The 23,556-nt window shown below is 35.2% G+C and overlaps 1 protein-coding gene across 3 annotated transcripts in view; it reads right to left on the reverse strand.

The window, feature by feature from the left end:
- Positions 1 to 210: 210 nt before the first annotated feature.
- The window catches only part of LOC114396398 (kinesin-like protein KIN-14B), a 41,752-nt gene continuing 18,406 nt past the window's right edge, over positions 211 to 23,556 (reverse strand). The window contains exons 3-24 of one of the 3 annotated variants that reach the window (XR_003663296.1): positions 22,954 to 23,040; positions 22,590 to 22,760; positions 22,379 to 22,485; positions 22,010 to 22,141; positions 21,708 to 21,886; positions 20,797 to 20,958; positions 20,005 to 20,096; positions 16,894 to 17,045; positions 16,521 to 16,694; positions 15,788 to 15,934; positions 14,756 to 14,944; positions 8,926 to 8,997; positions 8,372 to 8,427; positions 8,057 to 8,282; positions 6,374 to 6,565; positions 6,037 to 6,228; positions 5,260 to 5,610; positions 4,122 to 4,220; positions 1,563 to 1,703; positions 1,319 to 1,477; positions 565 to 1,105; positions 211 to 427 (exon numbers count right to left, since the gene is read on the reverse strand). Coding sequence is in view for 1 of the 3 variants with exons in the window: in XM_028358358.1 (XP_028214159.1) it covers positions 650 to 1,105; positions 1,319 to 1,477; positions 1,563 to 1,703; positions 4,122 to 4,220; positions 5,260 to 5,610; positions 6,037 to 6,228; positions 6,374 to 6,565; positions 8,057 to 8,282; positions 8,372 to 8,427; positions 8,926 to 8,997; positions 14,756 to 14,944; positions 15,788 to 15,934; positions 16,521 to 16,694; positions 16,894 to 17,045; positions 20,005 to 20,096; positions 20,797 to 20,958; positions 21,708 to 21,886; positions 22,010 to 22,141; positions 22,379 to 22,485; positions 22,590 to 22,760; positions 22,954 to 23,040 (3,536 nt within the window). In the remaining 2 variants the exon portion in view is untranslated. Of the gene's footprint in view, positions 1,106 to 1,318; positions 1,478 to 1,562; positions 1,704 to 4,121; positions 4,221 to 5,259; positions 5,611 to 6,036; positions 6,229 to 6,373; positions 6,566 to 8,056; positions 8,283 to 8,371; positions 8,428 to 8,925; positions 8,998 to 14,755; positions 14,945 to 15,787; positions 15,935 to 16,520; positions 16,695 to 16,893; positions 17,046 to 20,004; positions 20,097 to 20,796; positions 20,959 to 21,707; positions 21,887 to 22,009; positions 22,142 to 22,378; positions 22,486 to 22,589; positions 22,761 to 22,953; positions 23,041 to 23,556 lie in introns of all 3 variants that reach the window. The other 2 variants (XR_003663295.1, XM_028358358.1) reach the window with 2 other exon arrangements.

The following is a 23,556-nucleotide window of genomic DNA, read 5'->3' on the forward strand; positions in this document are numbered from 1 at the left end:
TTATTCTTTTTTATTTACGTTTTTAGATTTATTTAATATAATCACGTTTGAAAACTGTTATCAAAACTAATTCATTAATCTACTTCAATCTAAACTGCGTTAATCAGATTTATTAACTTAAATTTGATATTATATTCAATCCAAACTATATTACAATTTACCTTTTATATGATCAGATCAAATAATTTTACCTAAATATCAATCCAAATCCAACCACAAATACTCTCAATTTTGCCAAAAGTTGAATATAACTACATGGACAATGGTTGGAAAATGGGAATGAGTAAAAGATGGTAGAGCCTAGACAATGATATTATATTTAAAACCGGATTTGCCAATGCAATCAGATGGCGCAACTTGTGCACCAGGTTGAACTGAACCCGTAAGCTGCGTTTTAAGCTACTTCCATTAACTACCCGAAGCAAAACTGCAGCAAAAGTATACTAAAAATAATTACTATTACATACAAGCATAACGTGCAAGCAGAGTGATAAATACTTTGTACATACATTACAGGGAATCTGCTTCCCCAAGAATAAAGCAAGCCAGACAGAAATGTAATACCACTTAACCAAACTCCCCAAGAGCATTAGCAATTTAGCACAGGCACCTGCACATATAAGTTAAGAACCATCTAACCCTTCAAAGGTCATGTTCTCACATCTTTGAGTGCACCCACTTTTTCAAGCTCACCGACCAAATCCTTAAGCGATGGAACCTTAGTAGCCAAGGTCCTGTATAATCTAGAATATCGTGCCCGAGTGCCATCAGCAGTCCTTGCTAGAGCAAGCAAGCTTAGAGCCTCGGGTAGTTCATTAAATACTTGTTTCATTTCCTCCAAGCTCATATTTTCCAAAACGGAGGGTCTAGGGGCAACCCTCACAATTTCACTACCTTTTGGTTCCTGAACTCGTGCGTCGGCTTTAATGACTAGTTCGGAATTAGAGTTTGCACCACATTTTATTATAAATGGTGAGGACGAGCCTGTATTAAATTGGAGTACATTCCACTGTGCAACGTCAGTTTCAGATCCAGAGCCCAGATCTGTTGATGGCTTGCGACCATGAGAAATATCTTGAATGGGGTCATCTTCTTCAGGAATTGACTGTATGATAACAAAATAAAGGATTTGGGCATCAAAGAAAATCAATCCAAATTCATTTTCATCAGTGCAGTTCTTTAGCATATACCTAAGCTATAGTCACAAACAGCAAAGTAATCAATTTTGTTCAATTTCAGTATTGATGATTATTCGAAGTGTTACCAACTCGGACACCAGATGAAAGAAGTTACGCATACACTACACTATTTTGCATACCTCAACCAAGTAGTGAGCATCTGCAATGTGCCTCTGAGCACATGGATGATCAATTTCAAGAAGCGAAGGCATCTGCTCTGTTAATTCATTCAGAGAAGTAAGCATCGTTTTTTTCTTACTTTTGCTCAAGATGTTCACGGAAGAAAGCCTTATTATATCCTGTTTAAATAAAGCCTTGAATTATTAATAATATCCAATCAATGCACTAACTTTCAAAAATAGATTTGAACAATAATATAAAAACCTTGATTTGCTTTAATATGCTATCAAGTGAAATAAGAGATGCTAATCGTGCATCTTCAGCTGCAGTAGAAGGATTTTGAATAGGGGAACCACCATTTTCTAATGTCAATAAAGCTATATCACTTTTCATTTGTTGCAAAATCTGATTAAAGAAAATTGAAGAAATCAACGTCAGCGTATGATAAACAAATTCATTCAAGATAACAGAGCAGGAAGATCCTTCTATGGAATAGTTTGTAAAACCTGATCTTACCACGGACAATGCAATTATCACTATGAATTGATTATCTATGAACAAAGACCAAAGAATACAAACTAAACAAACCAAAATAGCCATCTATTCTTCATCACAGGATACCATATACAGATAGACCTTCCACCCAAGACTACTACCTCCTTTAACCTAAATTGAAACTACAGACAATTATACACATAAAATCTCTTCCGACCTAGAAGCACAACCAAAATGAATTTCTTATTACGTTGGACAGCAATTGTGTTATTCCACCAAAATGATTCATTTCATTGAATAGAATTTCATCTTTATAACATTCCACTACAACAGACTTCTTTAATAGACAATAAATGAGATTGATGAAGAATGTTATTTTTGAATACTAGGACCAAGAATGTTATTTCTAGGTAAACTCAAAAACATGTTTGGTTAGAATTCAATATCTTAATATTTAGTAAAATTCAAATGATAGGAGAAAAGATTTGAAGTGGAAAGGGAAGTTAATATTGTGGTTACAAGATAACTTAAAATTGTCGTGGGAAATCAAAATACTTATCACTTGGCATGGGAACGAAAATCAAGCAAAATATGGGATCACTATATTCTCAACTTCTCTTTTCCAGGTATAGCATTATACACCATGGAAAAAAAACTCCAAGCAAAATATAATGCAAAAAATAATTAAGATGTGAGGCTCTGATATTTCAATATAAGCAAATGAACAACCCTAATATGCCAAGGTCAAACCATTGGATGATATCTTCTCATGCGGCTTGATTGAATCAGCGTAATTTTTAGTTAGAATATCTCACATTGTCTATATATTATATCTCTCTTAAATTAGAGTATCTAAAAAATTATCTCTCAAGATTAGTTTCTCTATTTTCCTAATTTTCATGTTTTCTAATATTTTATGATTCATTACCTTAGAATTATTAGTATAAATAGGCGTGAGTGCATTAGGTTTCATCATCACATTATATCTTATAAAGTAAATATCATTTAAACTCAGTTTTCTCTGTATTATCTCCCTCTATTATCTAAAACCCCATAATTGCAACAGTTATCTTAGATCATCACTTTGGAGTAGTTTCTATTTCATTATTTTTTAATTTGATTCTCCTTTTGATTTGATTAGGATAAGGAGTCCAAGAATGCTATAAGCAAGGGCTAGTGCTTTGTCTACTGTAATGTATCATTATACATCATAGATAAATATCATATTCTATAAATATTATCCAACTGTCTTTTCCTACCCAAATACTTTCAGCTATACTGTATGGTAATGTTGAGCTTTAAAGGGACATGAGAGAAACGTGGGAGTAGCAGAAATGAGAATGTTAAGATGGATGTGTGATCATAAAGAAAAGATAGAATACAGAATGACTATGTACGAGAAAAGATTGATGTAACACCCGTTAATGAAAAGATGACAGAAAACCGGTTAAGGTGGTTTGAACATGTACAAAGAAGGCCACAAGACAAGGGGCGCCAATTAGAAGAGTAGATTGCATGATTTTTAAACCAGTGAAAAGGAGACCAAAAAGGACGTTGGAGGAAATTATCAAGGGAGATCGAGATCTCAAGCTAAATATTTCCGAAACTTTGGTTTTTAGCCGTGCCGAATGGCGTTGTGTGATCCATGTAGCCGACCTTACCTAGTGGGATAAAAGGCTTTGTTGTTGTCTTTTCCTACCTAAATTCCTATAATTTCAACATTGTATGATATCTGAGTTTTACCATCCTTTGTAAACCAATCCAATCACTACATTACTGCCAAGTTTCCAAAGGTTTGAAGCTCTTACTGTTTGACATTTTTTATCATAATTTTCAGTGATTGTCTTTGTCCATGCTCTATTCCCAGCATTGATGCGGAGAGCAAGAATGATGAATTTAAACCTTTTCACTGAGAATTAATCCAATAGTTCCATTGATGATAATATAATTGTGGCTAATATTGATTGTGACTTGCGAAGGCACCGATATCAAATTCACACAATTTAATTCATGTCTTCGTTCTATATGCACTCTCCTAGGTAGGAGAGAGATGTTTAAACAACTAGAACTTGTTACCAACATTATCAGGTCAAAAGGTCACAACCATATCATTACATCAATTCTCAGACTCTAGTGTCAAAATAAATTTTAAAAAAAAAATGTTTTTGCATTATAATCAGGGATTATATCAGGCATTTATTGTGCAACTTTTATCTAGTAACCAATGCAATGACAAAAGTGTGAGCTCATGCAGCAACTAAAGATATATTATAACATGATTGCAGGCATGTATAAGATTTAACAATTGGAAAAAAAAAAACAAAGCACCTTTCTTCTTTTATGATCAACTGATTCTAGAGCTGAGCGTAGCTTCGCTACTTGTGCTGCATCTTCAGCCTCCTCTGTCGCCAAGGTACCAGCAATATCCTGACAATCAAATGGCAGAAAACAGAAGCCTGACACATTATCTAAGGAGCACATTATCTAAGGAGCACAATAACAGATCATGCTCTCATACAAGGGAAATCAATTAAAAAGGATTCATTCATTTCTTTTGGTCCAAGGTATACATCCACAGCACACAATCTAATCAAACAAATCACATAAATCTAACTTTCTCTAAGAATGTAGGTTTGGTCCCTAACTCAACCCCAAAATCTAGCTCAAATAGGATGAGGGTTTCCTCTCACTTATATACTCTATCTTGGCCTTATCTCTAGCAGATGTGGGACTTGATTTTTCCAACACACCCCCTCATGCCCAAACATTTTTTGGGCTTGGTGCATGGATAATATGGTGGGTGGCCCGCTAAATGGATCTTAGGCTCTAATACCATCTTAGAATGTGAGTTTGGGCCTAACTCAACCCTAAAAGTTAGCTCGTAGGGCGAGGGTTGCCTCCTACATATATACTTTATTTTGGCCTTATCTTTAGCTGATGTGGGACTTGAGTTTTTCCAACGCTATCCTAGAAGGTAATGAAGGTATGCATCTAAATATATGTTAGTTAATTTGAATGTCTGAATTCAAAATGCATTTAAAAAGTTAGGGAAAATAATATAGTGAAACTCTAAGCAGCACTCTTTCTTTGTTTTTTTTTTGGTGGAAATTTCTTTTGGGGCTAACAAGGGACCTAGATCTAGAATTAAGTATAAGAGAAGGTTAAAGAAAAAATTTTAAGTTTAAACTAGATTGATAGATAATATCCACCAAAGACGATACAGTGTGACCATTGTCTAAATATCATAAAGAAGCTATGAAAAGTAGCTCATCCAATCAAATATGCCAAAATAAGTAGCTGGACTCAGTCTATTATGTTTAGACTATTGTAATATTTGAATGCAATGAATTGTATGAGTATCATCTCTCAACAAAGTCCTAAAGTAAACAAGGCTTCTTCCAATAATCAAGAACTTCCGAGGTATGCATTTAGAAGTCATGCAACACAGAAGTAACTAGAGGCATACCTTTAAGTGTTGTAGTTGAGAAGTATAGACACGTTTTGAATATTCAAAGAAAAGCTGGCCAAGGGCATCAGTGTGGGGAGGCAGAGCAGCACCAAGTCCGGCCATCCAACCATCCATAATTGCAGTGGAAAGAAGTTCCAACTGACCAGTAGACCCCCCCGATGCATCTTCTCCTGTTAAAGATAGAAACTCAAAATTCTCTGCAAGCCAGGATCTAATTTGACGCTGCAGCTCACCCGCTGGTGTATGTACAAAGAGTGCAGCAAGAGCCCTGTTCCCAATTGCAAAACTTTTGGCCTCCTCAGTAATTTCCCTGAGCTTTCCACCAGTTACTTGCTGTCTCCAAATGTCCTATGCACAGTTTATTTCAAAATGCAAAAAGAATAAGTAAAAATGAAGTATCTACATGTGACCTAGGTTAAAACAATGAGAGAAAAAAAACTCTGGTATGTGCCACAAAAGAAACAACACAAAAGCAGCACAAAAACTAAAAGAATAAATGGCATGTCTTTGTGGAAAATTTGAAGTTTAAGAAATGTTTACTTTCTCAGCCTTCATTTCTCAACCAGTTATCAGTCATTTAGCAGATAACATAAGATAGGGACACCAAGAAATGGTCAAAAAAAGGCATTTATAATGTTCAAAGATCTAAAAGTCACAGGAGAAACTACAATTTCCCTCCCCAACAGTTTTCTACACCTTAACTGAGCTTTTCTGTTTGTTAGTGTGTACAGAAATAAGAATATATATAATAGATTAATAAGTATTAGCAGCTACCTCATCAATACCACGTATCTTCAACACAACAGATGAAAATTTGGATTTCTTTTCTGGTTTTAGATTTACTTTAAATCCCTGGATCTGCTCATCAACATATAACACAGGAGACCTACCAGGACTACTCCCTCGGCTGGAACTTCTACTGCGCCCAGTATTAGTCTTCTCAAGAAAGCACTCAACTGGCAAAACCTTCAAATTCAATGTGCAATACATACAAAATCAACAAAATGAACACCACTAGACTCTATAAAACATTCCAAAAATACACAGTGAAAACCTTATTAGAATTTATTTTCTTTTGAAAGAGAAATCCAATAGCCTCTACTGTTCTTACCTTAATTGATTGCAACTCTGGGGATCTAGCAAGCAAAGATCTTATATACAGAATTCTAACACGGGAAACAAGCATGGTGTCCATTACTCGTTTTGGTTCCATCTTTCTAATAAAAGAGAAAACAGAATCCTTAATTTCAGCGAGTATCTCATGTTCTCTAGAAGCACCAGCTTTAATGACAGCAGCCAGAACCTGCAACCAATTTAAAATATGCTCTTTAAATTGGTGCAGACATTTCATTGATATGCAGAGCAATCAACATAATTTGTTATGGATAAAATTGTAAGTACAACCTCTTTTGATGCTAAGTACATGATTATTTCAAGTTGTTATAGAATGGGAGCAATTCCAGCTGTAAATATTATCTTAGTAAATGTAGAAATTAGAATAGCACAATTATAGAGATCAGCAGTTAGCATTATAAACACACAAGATTATATATATCATGTACAGTGCTTAAGAATAAAACATTCATTTTCCAGCATGTTCCCTGCCATTGTTAACAGTTTCTGTTAATATGGTATCAAGAGTTGGTCAAAATTTTCCCTGATTTTTTGGGTGAACTTAGGTCCCACCGTCTCACTGCCCATAATAAGAGGTTCAGAATCCTAATACTCTAGCAATCAGGCAGCAGTGTGCTGGTATCACGGGCTTCTCACCAGGTTTCAGTCCTCTCTCATGTCAGCATGTGACAGTGCAAGGAGCCAGTTGTCCTCGGGTTTCCTTTCCTGGCAATGCTTTGCCATTTCTAGTATATTTCTCTGGTGTCTTGACTCTCTTTATAAACCACTCAAACTAGAATCCCCACTTTCAATGTGGGCCTCATGTCCCATACCTTCCAAAGTTGCAATTGGATCTTAACATCCCACCATGATCCACACTCCACAGCCCCAACATATATGCAAGTTGGTCATGCACTAGCACTTTGACTGGTCCTAAGCAAATAATATAATGCCAGGCATCACCAACCATGCTGTTCACTTGTAGCTGAGAGCCTGAGGCATGGTGAAAAGCTATATACCAACTGATAAGACACTTGGGGTTTATGTGGGTGCACAAAAGGCATACATTGAAACACAATGTCTCAGGTTCTTATCAATTGTTATCAATTGGTAAATCATTTAGTATCCATCAAATTTGTGTCATGAAGGGATTTATGAGGGCGCTTGAAGGTTTAAGAATTTTATGGTTTTTTGCAAGATTTGAGTGAAGGAATACATTAGAGCACAGGTCGATGAGGCTTAGGTCATGGGTCAGTGAGGTTTAGAGGTGTGAGGATGAAGATTGAAATTTATGATTTTAATTATGAGGGAAGGCAAGCTTGAATAGGAATTTTAGACATTTTGCCCATAAATTATACAGCAGCTGACACTTTACAATCAACAAAGACAAGTGTTGTGTCCCATACATCAGGAGTGTCACAAGTGTAATGTGCTCTACCCCTGAGATGAGTGTAATTTCCCTAAAGTTTTTTAATGCATCCAAGTTATTGTATTGTCCAGTGAGTAACTAGAAAGAGGTTAGATGCATATGGAAATGTTCAATTTCACATATATGATCAGAATTTAGATATTCTTCCCAGAAAGACTCAGCTTAACATAACTGAAAATAACATATAAGATAGCACAACTGCACATATTAGCTGTTTTCAGTAAAATGAATCATAAATACATTCACGCATACCAGCATCAAAAGCTTGTTTGCACCATCAGATATGGCAGCATGCCCTTCATATTGATCTGGATCAAAGTCATTCAGGGCAGCAGTAAGATATTCACCGGCAGGGGTAGTCTTAACTATTTCAGAGCCAGTTTTAACTAGAGCAACCGTGCCATCATTTTTATCAGTGGCCAAAGGTGAAGGAAGAACACCCATAGAACGAGAACTTGTATTGTTGTTGGTGCCATTCCTGTATCAAGCAACCAGAATATAGTCAATATTCAATAATCATATACTTGAAAAGAAAACAAAACTTACAAGGAATAGAATAAATTGTACCTTCCAATATCCCGAGGCTGAACATTAGCTGATCCACGAGCTAATGGACTTGACAACTGAAAATAAGGCATGAATTTTAGGGAGCCAGAAATGCCCACACACAGCAAAGAAGCATGACTATTGATATAAATAATTGTTACATTACTGTTTGGATATGTTATTTGTGACACGTGGTATGTATATTAAAATACAACATGTTGCTGATTCCTGATTGATCAAAAGAAAGCAAACAATGGTAGGAAAAAAGACATCTGTGGTTGCAGCCATGAAAATAGAAGCCAGTTTATGAATCAAAAGTTCTTCAAAATCAAACACTACTTATGGGTAAGATATAAACATTTGGTTTAGTGACACAACCACAGTCATCAAAAGAAAAGTATAACAGGGCCATATACAGTGTAACTTATATTTTAAAAAAGGATCATAATTTGATATACAAACGTTAAAATAGTTAGTGTCAAATTTAAAAAGCTTGACAACAATTCTTCCCTTTATATACAACAGTTCATAGTGATAGTATACAGTTAATCTGGTATGTAGTGAAACCCTCCTACCTTAGGTGATCCAGCTGTAGATGCTTTCTGAGTTAATCTGTCAAACAATTTCTCATTCTCTTCATGCAACCTCTGCAAACCATCAAAATATCAAATGGAGCCTCTCACCAGTCCAATATAAAACTATAGTAGGCATATCAAAATTCAATACAGCTAAAGAATTAAACAAAAGGTGTGTTTCATACACACTAAGTTAAAGTACAATGAGAACAGTACAGGACAATTATTCAAGTTACTGGACAACTTTTGGTTCTGTACATTATTTGGTATACAATGGACAGCACAAACAAAATAATATAAAGTTTACTGAAATACCCTTTTTAATATATTAGATAACTGTTAATAGCCATGATCGTGTTACTGAATTGGAGTATTGTAAAGGATCAGCAGTTATTCAAGCTTTTCACCGATCAAATTATGGACTGCGGAAGAGGAGGGAAAGGAATGTTTGATTCTGCCATTGTTGATCACTTTGATCGAACTAGGCTCAGGACACCATGATAGAAAAGATAACAGAAATGAAGGGGGAAAAATCAGTTTCATTAACCCAAAGATTCAATGCTTTACAGTTTTATATTTATAGACTAGTTAGTTAGGACAGCTAACTAACTGAGCAACTAACTCCAACTAACTAAGCAAACTTAACTCAGTAAACTGACTACCCAGGACTGCAGTTGAATAACTGCAGATCCTTTACAATACTCCAATATACTGTGACCCTCTCTCTCTCATCAGAGTTAAAAATGGCCTTCCCTAGTGTCATTGCTTTTCTTCTTCTGTAGATTCTTTCAGCTATAAGTGATTTCCCATCTCCGATCTATTCATTATATGATTTTTGAATGTTATCCTTTTTTCTAGCTACTTTTTCTATGGATTGGATTCCTGAAATCGTGATTCATATACCAAAGGTGTTATGAGCAGAATTTCTGCTCTATGTTTCCTAGAATTCGAGGACTAGGAGACCTCCAGAAAAAGGGGGATTAAGGAAAGGAACTTTTCTGATTATATTGCTTGCTTCATTACATAATAAGCGTCCCATATATATAGGCACTAGCCAAGGATGCTGCTCTGGAAACAGAAGGTGCTAGAATGCGAAAATAAACTAACAGAAAAGCAGAAAATGGAAATGGCAATAATGAGTGCTGCAAGATGGGAAACAACATGCCGACAGCATATTCCTTATGGACCAATATCCTCCTGCCAGCTCAGCGATGCCTAACAGATTCTGTTAGAAATAATATTCAAGGTGCTTGAGTGGGTTGCTCCTGCATTAGGGTTGCTGATCTTCTGCTGCGTCTCCAATGGTGCGTTGCAGGTCTGCTGCTTGTTCTGTTCATAACAAAAGGTTTCATGTCTTTTTTTCTTATGGGTCTTCTCAAGTTCTTTTTTTTTAATTCATTTGTAGCTTAAACTTTTCAATTTTCCTATTGACTTCCTGTTTTGTTTGCAATGTGATTTGAGTTCAGAGAATAGTTGAAAAGTGGAACGTGATCTTCAAAGGAGTTACAAGAATTTATATTTTTGTTCTGTCCATCATCATCTTTTTTGTTCTGTCCCATAATCATTTTCAATATCAAACAGGGAACAAAAAATTGTGTCATGCTGTCCCTTACCCAAAATAAATATTCAGAACTTTTAGAAACAACTTATATACTGAGTATATCTTCTACAAAGTAGAAGATCAGCAGAACAGAAGATACAAACCAAAATTTAAGCATGTTTGGTTTTGAGGAATGAAAAGAAGTAAAATAGAATAGAAAGAGAGTGAAAATTAAATATGTTTGGTTAAAGAGAATGAAAAAGAGATGAAAGATTTGATTTAAAGTGGTTTGGTAGGTAAATACATTTGTACCCGTTAGCACAATTAACATGAAGAAACACTTCTTTTCTTTTTGTTACATTTAGAGAGAGATAGAGAACTGATAGAAATCATAATTGTGTTTTCATTATTGATTTGATGATTACAACAAAGGTCTATATATATAGAGCAGAGTTCACAATGAGGCCTAACTCTGATTCTAACAATTACTAACTGATTCTGTTAGTAACAGAATCACAGCATACTAACTAACTAAGAAGAGACAGCTAATAGTAACCACAAACAGTTTTTACAACTAACTGAAAACTAATTGAATTTAAGACTTCTCTCTAACACTCCCCCCACAAGCTCAACAGTACTAAGTACTCTGAGTTTGGAGCGGAAGTTGTAGAACAAATGCTTGCTGAGTGATTTGGTGAGTATGTCAGCAACTTGGAGTTGTGCAGGAATGTAGGAAACAACCAAAGACTCTGAGGAAGTTATAATCAAGAACATTATTGAATAGAACTTTGAGGGGAATGCAATGATTATGAGATGCAGGGAGTCTGTTTATGATGTACACAGCAGTATGAAAAGCATGGTCCCAGTAATGATAAGGGAGAGAGGAGTGGGAGAGTAAGGAGAGGCCCATCTCCACAATGTGCCTATGCTTTCTTTCGACCACACCATTCTGATGGTGGGTGTGAGGGCAGATAATGCGATGAATGATTCCTAACTGACTGAGATATGATGTAAAACTTCTGAATTCACCCCCCCAGTCAGATTGAATGACTTTTATCTTAGTGTTAAGCTGTAATTCAGCTAATGCTTTGAATTGTTTGAAAATAGTAAGTGTTTCTGATTTGTCATGAAGAAAATAGACCCAAATATATTTGCTAAAAGCATCAATGAATGAGATGTAGTATTTGTAGCCCATAGAGGACTGCATGGGGGCTGGACCCCATAAATCACAATAAATTAACTCAAGAGGAGAATTATAAGTGCTTTGAGACAGTTGGGAAGGCAATCTGTGTGACTTGCCCAGACAACAAGAGATACAAAAATCAGTTTTGTTTTTATTGAATGTAGGCATATTACATGATTTCAAGACATTATTCATAGTGTCTAGATTTGTATGGCCTAGCCTGTGATGCCATTGAAAATACAAGTCATTGTGAATAGTTACAATAGAATGAACAGAATGGTGTCTAGAAGAAAGACTAGAAGTAGTTGATGACTGAGAGTGAATGGGATAAAGTCCAGCCTTGTCCAATTTTCCTTGAAGCAAGATTTGATCATTGTCCTGAGATTTCATGACAAAGTGAGATGGATGAAATTGAATGTATGCATTATTATCAGATGCAAATTTTGAAACACTGATCAGATTTTTGTTGATGCTAGGAACATGCAAAACATTATTTAAATGCAATGTATGATGAGGATGAGAAGGTGAAGGAAAAGCATAAGAGGAAATTCCAGTGACACGCAAACCTTGACCATTGCCAAGGAATATGTGCTCAAGGTGAGAAGGAGGAGGTGCAGAGCCTGGAGGAGGTTGCATGAGAGTAACATGCTGAGTAGCAGCTGTGTCAAGATTGTTGTTCATGGTAGGGTGCATGGCATAACCAGTGAAATTGGTCTGAGGTGCATATCCAGTGAAGTTGGCCTGAGGTGCTGCTTGCTGCCACTGAGGGTTACTTTGAGCCCAATTGTTGTTATTTGGTGTAGTGTTCCTTACATACTGATAAGGGTTGCCATGAACATAAGGTTGATTGCTTCCATAAGCAGCATTAAACCTGTGATAACAGTAGGAAGCATCATGGCCTGTGCGATGACAGACTTGACACTGAACAGTGGAACGACCCCCACGACCACCACGATTGCCACGGCCATTTCTTCCTCCACGGCCTCTAGATTGATTGTTGTTCTTGAAATTGTTGTTTTGAGAGTCGTAATTGCCTGAATTTGAGTTCCCAGTTGTCCAATTGGCTTGAGGAGCAATCTGGGTTTCTGTCGCAGAATTAGGGTTCACAGAATTGGGGGTTTTTGAATTTGGCTGAGATTGAGTAAAATTGAGGGATGCAGCTTCTTCAGTGATACGCGCCTTGTCCAATCGCTGCTCATGAGCCAGAAGAAGGGCCCTAATTTCCTCTAAATCGAACCATTCGATCTTTGAGTTGATTAGGGTTACGAGACTTTCAAATTCATTAGGAAGACCTTCAAGAATCACATCAAGTTGATCTTGAAGGGAAACAGACTCACCAATTGATGTCAACGAATCTGAAATGTGTTTGATTTTTGCCAAGAATTCAGAAATTGAAGATGATCCTTTCTTCGTGGTGCGTAGCTGAGTTCGCAATTGTCGCGCCTGAGCCTTGGTTTTCGATTGAAAGGATTGATGGATATTTTCCCAGAGTTGGAATGTGTGCTTGCAACCAATTACAGAAGGAAGAATGGCAGGGGAAAGAGATGATTGCAGCCATGCTAAGAGGAGCTGGTCCTCTAATTCCCAGTTGCTGAAGGCTGGGTTTTCAATATTGGCAAGGCGATCGTGTTCTGAAGCGTATTGAGGAGGTATCTCAGGAGTGACACAGAAACGATGAAGGCGATGAGCCCTTAGGACTGGTTCAATCTGTTGCAGCCATACAAGATAGTTTGTTGCATCTAATTTGACAGAAATCTTGTAGTTGAAAGAAGATAGAGGTGTGATTGTTGAGTTGGGTGTCGCCAAGATTGGTGGTGTACAAGGTGTGTGAGGTTGGGAATCCATTGAAGAAGGGAAGATTTAGAGGAAAGAGGAAAGAGGAAAGAAATGGAGGATCTTGCCACGCTTGTGGAAGAATCAGAAGGCTCTTGATACCATGTTACATTTAGAGAGAGATAGAGAACTGATAGAAATCATAATTGTGTTTTCATTATTGATTTGATGATTACAACAAAGGTCTATATATATAGAGCAGAGTTCACAATGAGGCCTAACTCTGACTCTAACAATTACTAACTGATTCTGTTAGTAACTAACAGAATCACAGCATACTAACTAACTAAGAAGAGACAGCTAATAGTAACCACAAACAGTTTTTTACAACTAACTGAAAACTAACTGAATTTAAGACTTCTCTCTAACACTTTTTTAACAAGGCATATAATTTACAAAATTATCAAGGTGAATCTTAATTACATAAAGTGTCCTGCAGGAAACACTACTCGATCCAGAAAAAAATAAAATTAGCAAAATAAGTGTTATCATTTAAGAAAATGTGCTAAAATTTCAACTATCTGAAACAGCGTTAAAACCTATATTAAATAGCATAAAAAATCATGAGTAATATATAATATTTTAATTAAAGTGAATGAATAAAAAAAATCAAGTGAATAGCGTTGCTGAAGAACTAGTGGCCTCACACACAGATCAGATAGATCATATTCTTATCACTTTGGTTCACCACATAGCATTCGTCCCAGAGGTGAGCAAGGCTAGTTCTGTAAAAATAATTCTTCAACGCCTTTCACTCTCAAACACTGTAGCTTTCCCCTATTTTCATCTCATTTTGCAATAAAAAACTATTTTGTGGGCCCATTTTTTTAAAAAAACTTTCATACATCTTTCATTTCAACCAAACACACTTACTTTTCTTCTTTCTACTCCTTTCCATCCTTTTCACTTTCATTCCTCACAAATAACCTCCACCAAACACAATGTTTAAGCCTTGTTCACTTGGCTCCAAGTTTAGCTTTTATCTTTTTTTTCCCTTTGATCATATATATTAACAAAGCTACCATACTAACTATATCCCCATTTCAGTTTTAGACTTAATTGTTGCTATCAAAAACGATGGTCCACTCATACCATGTTCCTGCATGTATACCATTTTGCATCTTCAAGATGTACAGTGATATGGCCAGTAATGCTTTTTATGAAAAAAATTGCTATATAAAAACTACAAAGAAGTCAAGCAATAACAATATATTAATAGGAAACAACAATTAGACGACTACGTCAATAAGACACAATTGCCAAGCATAACAAACCTCAATCAGTGCATCACGTTTCTTGAGTTCCTCATCTAGTTTTTTGGTTACTGCAGAAGAGTCTATGCCATCACCAGTTGGTCCGGAATTGGATTGATCAGCAGACTCTGTCTCATAGACAAATGTTGACCTAGATTCACTAGATTTAATAGCTTCATTGAATTGAGTTTCAAGAGTTCTAATTTTAGCCTGCATCAGAGAGGAAAAACATAGAACACAGGAATTATCTGGCAAGCATGAAGAAAGATAACATATCATTACACCTAGGACTAAGGATTAACTTAATTTATTTGTATTTAAATCAGAGAATTCAGGAAAGGATGTTATTGATAGTGTTCAAACTAGCCAATAATGAACAAACTGCAGTGACCCAAATTATGACATAGTGCTATTGGTACAGCTTTGTGCTGGAGATGTCACCAGTACACATAAATTTGATAATATATAGCACTTGGTAGCATCCAATAGAAAGAACTGCACAGGCAGCATCAGTGGAGAGAGAGAGAGAGAGAGAGAGAACAAAAGGTAATAAAAAATTAGGGGTGAGAAGCAATTGCAAAGAATATAAAGCTCAATTATAATTTATTGCTTAAAAATGTTATATATAAGATCATTCTAACTTTCATCAAGAAACTGAAGTCGTTAAAGTTAGAATCTGGACTTATTAGACCATTCAAGAAGTTCCTAATGAATAGGTAATGCAAACTAATATAAAAAGATTTAGGGAGAAGAGAGAGAGAGAGGAAAGTGTTTCTGTAGATGAGGATTCAACCCAACCATAGGTTGGGAAATGAGGCAGTACATATAGGCAGTTGCATAATAGAATGATAAAGCTGTTGACAGTTGTAACTTGTAAGTACAACTGTCTAACAGAAAACTAACCTTACAACTGTCTAACAAAACTAACCTAACCTGAGTTAGTTAACTGTGAGAAACAGTTAACTAACCTCTGATTCCAAGAGATACAGAAACTAAGTAAAAAACACTAGGGGAGTAAAATACTACTCTCTTATAGCATAACATAGGACCAACCTGCAAACTTTGGATGGTTGAATCTTGCTCTTGTATCTGCAATTTTTGATCTTGCTCTAACCGTAAAAGTTGAGCGACTTGATTTCTAAGCTGATTATTTTGTTCTTTCTCTATCTTGTGTTTATCTGACAGCAAAACATGTTCCGACTGCAACAAATAAAAGCAATAATGTAGCTTGGTGACTACGCAGATGCCTTTATATTCAATGGTATCAACTAAGTGTTAACAGCACAGTATGAATTTTCTCAGGCAAGTTTTGGGCACATTTTGCAGTTCAAAATATTGAAGCATGTTAACTAAACAAAGTAATGTCATTAACCTTTTTGAACAATTCATAGAATTAGAAAAAACAAAATAATATAGTCAAGTTGGGATAAGATGACAATAGTCAAATAGTTATCATTATAATTTTATGGACCAGAACTTAACACAATGTGCAAAACATTTGACAGAACACCCACCTCAGCAAACTTAAATCAAAATGATATCAGAAAATGCACAATGGTAGATTTGCTAGAATACTTAATTGTGATTACACAGTCAAGAAACTGATTTAAAATTTTAAATGTTGTGTAAATGTCTTAGCATGTTGCAGCACAAAAATAATGTGGAATTGCTCAACAGATTAACATAAGCCAAACATGCCATTTTCAAAACATAATTTTCAAGCCACCAAATAACCAGTCACTGCATAGAACTGGAAAACTATAACAAGCTAATTCAAATAACAAACCTTTAAATCGGTCTGCAATACAGAAGAAACTTTCCATGCTTTCTGCACTTCATTGAAGAGTAGAATGCACTGATCATTTGCATCTTTAAGTGCTTGCTTGAGTTTCAGACCCTCTTGCTTTAGATCATGAATTTCTTTTTCTTTCTCATTCAGCTCCTTTCGCGCATCATTTGCCTATTAAAAAATGACAAATACAATACGTGATATAAGTAGAAAATTTGAAGCCATTAGCTCCTAGTTTACACTCAACATCATTCTATCCACATACAATCTTATCAGATGTAATTGTAATAATGACTTTAAAAATCTTCTAACAGAAATTCACACTGATGAGTAAAAAAGATCAAGAGGAGAAATGGGAATAGGAACTTACAACATCTCTCCACTTTTTAATTGTGTCTCGGTTTCCAAGGCTTAAAGTAGAATTTCGAGCTCTAGCAGAGAAATTGAGAGACGACAATGTCTCAGATAAATTTGAAATACTTGGACACACATTCACAATCATCAGAGCTTTTGAACTCCCACCTGCAAACATTAAAGAACACTTGCAGCAAAACTTAGATCATGTGCCTGAAATCAATCAGAGAGAACTGATCCCAAACCATGATGAATAATGAAACAATTTATATAATTAAATGGGGAACCAATTTACAGAACAGAAAGTGAAGAGCAAGAAAAATAATACTTAAATGAAGGTAAATCCTTTTTTATGCATAAAATGCAGGTAAATTTTAAGTGTTGCTTCATGTACCAATGTCTTTGTCTATCCAACATAGGATAAGGTATCCTTTGGTGGAATAAAATTCACAATGACAAGCCTTCAATAGATGAGAAACTCATTTTACTAGCATCACAATTGGGCGGGCGCAAGAGTGCATTCCACTTATGAATTGACAGATACAGGTTTCATAATTTAACTCAGAGCAGTCTAGACATGTAATTACTTTTCCAGGCAATACTCAATACAAATTTAGTGCCATACAGAATAATCTTATTGATGCTAAGTAGATGAAGAATTTTTCTTATATTTTGAGAGAAGAATTTCATTACAACAAAATAGAATACAAAAGGGAAAGAGGATATTCATCATTCAAATAAAAGAAAAGTCAAATAACAGGGAACAAAAGACAGCAGTGTAGCAAGGCCACCCAAACCCTAAACAAAAGAAAAATAGGCAAAGAATACAGGGACAATAATATCATCTAGGAAAATTCATGGAGAAGCTCATTGTTCTTCCTAATGGCAGTGACCTCAAATTTTTATAATAAGTTGAAAGAAGCTCCATGCCCATTATCACCTTTTAATTAGCTTTTGAATTTTTTCCCTTTCTGATATTGAAAAAGGACATCTTTTTATTATCTTTGTACAATATCTTATCTTTAACAAACTGTTTTATTTGTGAGGGAGAAAAAGATAATAATTGTTTCTCTTTCAAAGATGGTCTATTAAAAAAAGGGGCTGTTCAAAATTTCAGAAACAAAACCCAATTATAATCAGGAAACACAGACAAGCAGGGACAGATCCAGAAAATTTGTTTAGTGGGGGCAAAAAGACAATATGGAGTACAATATTTTTCAAAAAGAAAAACACTATAAATTTTTATGAAATACATAATTTCATGACAAAAAAATCCAAATAATCTAAGCTCCTACAAATTACAATTAGGTCGAGGTATGTGTTAGTGTCACTGACTTATTACATTTGTTTAGTATTAGAAGAGCAGAAAGGTAACAATCAAAAATGATAAGCAGTAAGATTAGTGCTAATTTACTCTCTCTTCTTACATCCATTTAAAAAAAAATGTCTTTTGGGTGCAACATCTATTTTTTAATGGGGCAATCTTTTTTATCATCAAATATAAGAAGTAAAAAAATTATCTTATGGGGGCAATTGCCCCCATTCCCCTTAACCTGCATCTGTCCCTATAGACAAGGGTCCTCTTAAGCATTGATATGAGGGACTAATTGGAATAAATATATAATATAAATTAAACAAAACAATTATAGCAACAGAAGAGTACATGTTCTGCAATATATTTCCAAATTAGCAACAAGACCACCAGACAATCAAATGAAGTCAAAATCAGACAACAGCTTCGTGAGAACCCAATCTGGATTAGTATTAAGTATTAACAACAATTCCATAAAGATCAATGATGAATTACAGTAACAGGCAAAGTGTGTTAAGTATTTGTTCGGACTTAAGCACAAGAGGAGAGCCCAACCCGAAAAACTAATCCATTAGGTGAGAGAGCTTCATGAGTCATGACTAGAACCTCATGGCTTAACTACCACATTAAGTTTCTGTTTCTACTCAATGTTGAACTCCAAACATTGCCAATTTGCCACCCCCTTAAAGAGTCAAGGTCCACAGCAGCTTTCACTCTATCAACATTAACCCGATAGTAGCCTTTTAATCCAGCCTATATAGGTAACCGTTTTCATTACCTAACTCAACAAAAACACCAATTGTTAAGATTTAAGCACAAGGGCCCCAGCCCAAAAAACTAGTCTGGTAGGTGGGAAAGCCTCATGGCTTAAGTACCACATTAAGTTTCTTTTTCTATTCAGTGTGGGACTTCTAACAGTATTTGACATGATAGCACATTAGCACACTAACATAATGTCGAATTTAAAGAGAACAATAATCTTTTGAGAGAGAATTTTGAGAATCCATGATAGCACACTAACATGGATAACATATAGAAGCTTTGTACTACATTTAGAGAATAAAAAGCTTTTATTCTTGTAGAACGTAGTACAAAGCTTCTGCATGTTATCCATATTATATATAGATTCTATATAGACTTAGTGGAGACTATACCCTAGAATTATAATATGTGATGCAACTTCCTAAACACTAATACCCATGAACCTTAAATTCATTGAAGCATATGATACATGAACCACACACACTTCTAACACTCCCCCTCAAGCTAAAGCTTACTAAACTTTCAGTTTGTTACAAATAAACACAATTTTTATTTAAATAAAAGAAATATAAAATAGAAAGTCATGAATGCGGAAAGACACCCAACAAGGTCTGTGTAAGGAGATCTGTCCAACCATGTTAAAGTTAGAGGTGGGGACTGAGAGAGAAAACAGAATATTTTTAGAGAGAATTTAGAGGATGAAAAGCTTTTTATTCTTTTCAAATGTAGTACAATAGTTCAGCATGTCATCAATATATACTCTAGATACACTTAGTGGAGACTGTTCCCTAGGATTATAATAAATGACGCTTCCTAGACACTGATACACACACAAAAAAAAAATTCATTGTAGCATGTGATAAATGAGCACAGACTTCTAACAATGAAAAAACCACACCTGACTTGTAAAATCTCATTGGCATCTTAATAAGCAGAGACAATTTTGTCAAGTATGTCAACATTCCATTAGGTGTAACAACTCAAAGACCAAATTGATGTCACAACAATAAGTTCAAACTTCAAAGATAAAAAGAGGGGAGAGAAAATCAATACCAAGTGAATCTGCAAGCAGTTTTGTTAGCAGCGAATTTTCATAAGGAATAATATCTTTCTTTGATGTTAAAGAAGATAAAACATCTCCCAACCTGCATATTCATTTTTAAAATGCAACAAGTCAGAAAATAAATTTTTCCCTGCACCACATTCTTTTCACTGAACTTGCCCAAAACTTCAATATGAATGAAAAAGAAAATCTATATATATGACAAGACAATAGCCAGAACATGAGAGAAGTTAGGGAGAATTAAATTACATTTCATTTTTGGAGATATAAATAAGTGTTATACAGTACATGGAACAGGACCAGGTTCAAGTGTTACAGTATGGTTGCCCTCAATCTTCCTTGCAGAGAAAGGCTTATCTGAAATCCTCACCTAATCAACATTATGAACAAACTGGATTGTGAATATGCTGTATTGCAGCTGTAAAATCCAGTTCTTCGTTGATAGGGGAATTAAGGAATTAGGTAAGACATTATAGCCCTTAAATTTAAGTGTAGTACCTGAACACCATAAGTGAAATGCAAACCCACATCTATTATTAGGAGACTAAGTATCTAAACATTTGTTCCCCGAGCAGAAACAGAATTAACAATCTGATTAGCTAACTTAGTAACATTTGCAACAGATAATGAAAACTGATAAACCACCAAATCTAAGACAACAGAAAATACTTGAAGTGCACTGACACCTAAAGACATGGATGGACAAACACCTGGCTAACTATTAAGCAAATACCAGTGAATTTGCTACTGAAGAGAAAAAATAACGCATTGAAATTACATACGCTGAAAGAGACTTCATAACATGCAGCAAATCTGTGACACGGTCCCCACTATCATCTTCTGTTATCAAACCTTCACTTCCAGCTAAATCAACCAGAGAGAGTTTACTATAGGAGTTTTCACCAGTGATCAAATTGTTATAAAATACATGTATCGTGACAATCCTGACACAGAAAGGCATGAAATCCAGAGCTGAATTAGTCTACAGCAGTCACAAAATCTGGCAACAAATGCACAGGAATATCAAAATAATAGCAACTGCAAATGAAAAAACTTTTACAATCTTCTTTCTGATAATAGAATATCACAGTGATACATTTAATACAACAAGTTACTTATGTGTTTCTAGTACAAATCTTTGAAAACAAAAAAAAGGTGAAAACAAGGTGGCATTTTATAATTATTTGTGAAAACATAAAATGAAAATAGACAATGTCTTCCCAAATCATATATATATATATACACACGGTCATACAACCATACACAAATGGTCAAGATTGCTTTAATTATTTTTATTCTTAACCATCCATTTAAATAATATAGCTGAAATTAGCTCCTTTTACACTCTCACCCTTCTCTTGATAATTGATATGCTTCCTATATGTATATACATCCCACAAACACAAAGCAATCTTCTATTTGTGTGCATTTAATCTCAACAGCTACAATGGTCAATGTATGCTAGCAAAACAAGTCTATCATGCCACCTAAAATGACACACTATACACACACATTTATATATAGCATGGTAGATTACATCCCACAAATCAATCTTCCATTTATGCATTAATCTCAACAGCTAAATTGGTAAAAATATGATATCAAAAAAGTCTATCGTGCAACCCAAAATGACATAAACAAAACCACTTTTAACGTAACGCTGTAGAATGTAGACTGAGAATTTAGACCGTACAAATGAGATACGTTATTGTTTGATAAATCATTTTCCCGAGTCTGCAATGAAGTTTTTAAAACTTCAGAAAACTCAAGAGGGTTATCAACGTTTTCCTGCACCAGTTCAATGAAACATTCAGGTGATCCCAAGCAGAGTTTAGGCGCGCTTTTCCTTGCCTCCAAAAGTAGATCCCTTGTCTGAAAACACGTAAAAGGAGATAATAAGAAAATTTACTGATCCTAAGTGAACAGAAAATTGGGAAGCACACTAGAAATACAGGAAAAGTGTACAATACATGATAAGTGAAAACAGAAAGAGACCTGTTCGTTATATAGCTCACAAACTGTAACACAGAATTTATATCGAGAAGTAGATGTTGTATCTAAATTGGCTAAATCAAACAACTCCTCAAAACAACGAGCATATAAACCCCGATCATAGCTTGATCCTTCCTGGGAGTAATGAATGAACATCAAAAAGCAATTGATTAAACCAATCATCATTGACTTAAGACAAAAGATGTAAAAATAATTCACCCATAGGCAGTCATTTCATTTTCAATTGTTAGACAACATTGAATTTAAGACCCTCTTACAGGTTCCAATTCCTTTTTCCTTTTGTGTTTTATTTGAGAGAGGAAGTGATTTGCGCACACACGCACACAAACAGCAAAAGAAAGAAATAGAAACCATAGTGTGTGTCTTTCCGGAATGGGTTTGTCCAAAAGCAAATATGGAAACATTATATCCATCCAAAGCTGACTGCACTAGAGGTTGAACATCACAGAATAACTCAGCTGAAAACAGAATTTCAAAGGCAAGATAAGCAATGTACATAGTAAATATCAAAGACAATGTTTGAACTCAAGAAAGATAGTAAGAAAGGATAAAATTATTTTACCTTGACCAACATGAGGTCCATAAACTCGGTCAAATTCAAAATCTTTCTTGGCATTAGACAAGGATTCATCACCAGTATTTACACGAATGGTATAATCATCAGGAAATTCAACAACTGAAGGACCTTCATCCTCAAATAATGGCCTTGTACGGCAGAATACTCGTATGTTTCCTGCAAATAATATTAATTGCTGGATTTTTCAGCTCAGAAAAGCTTATGTATGAGTATGCTTAAATAATAGGATCATTGTGTATTCATATAGCTTCAGTTCCAGTTATTATATATACAGTGTGTTTGGCTGACCATAAGAGTAGATATGAAGAAACTGCCCAATACTAAAGAAAAATGTACACATAAAAACTACCTTTAGATGTTAATAAATCATTGAATAATCTTCTTTTCTCATTGATCAATGGAGATATTCTTGCTTCAGTTTCAAGGGCAACTTGATCTGAAATTCACAAGTAGACCACAAATTTCAAAATTTAGTGACAAAAAACCAACAGTACAATAACTTCACAGGTAAATATAAAAATATATAAAAAAAGTGTACCAAAATTTTAAACAGGGAAATTGGAACTAGAAACAAAAAATAAAAGACAAAATCTTGCTTAACTTCATTTACTTCAAAAAAGTAAATGCTAAAACTGCTAAATCTATTAATGTAGCATAGATAAGGAAACACCCACTTACAACCAATAGCTTGCATAGGGAGAGAGAATGAGAGGTAGAGAGAGAGCGAAACAAAGAGTGGGTGAGTGAAAGAAACAGAGAGCGAGTGAGAGATTGATCCCGTGTTCACTTCACGGGAAGAGGGCATGACAGTTATGGTGCGGCGAACCTGGTGGAGCAGCGGCAGAGAGACAGAAGGAAAAATTAGAGATGCTTCAGATATTACGTCCTTCTACTTCACATGTTTCCCTAAAGACACTCAAGAAAAAGATTTATGGTTGGTTTTTAAGAAATG

Source organism: Glycine soja, chromosome 18 (genome assembly GCF_004193775.1).
Source record: "Glycine soja cultivar W05 chromosome 18, ASM419377v2, whole genome shotgun sequence".
Taxonomy (NCBI): domain Eukaryota; kingdom Viridiplantae; phylum Streptophyta; class Magnoliopsida; order Fabales; family Fabaceae; genus Glycine; species Glycine soja.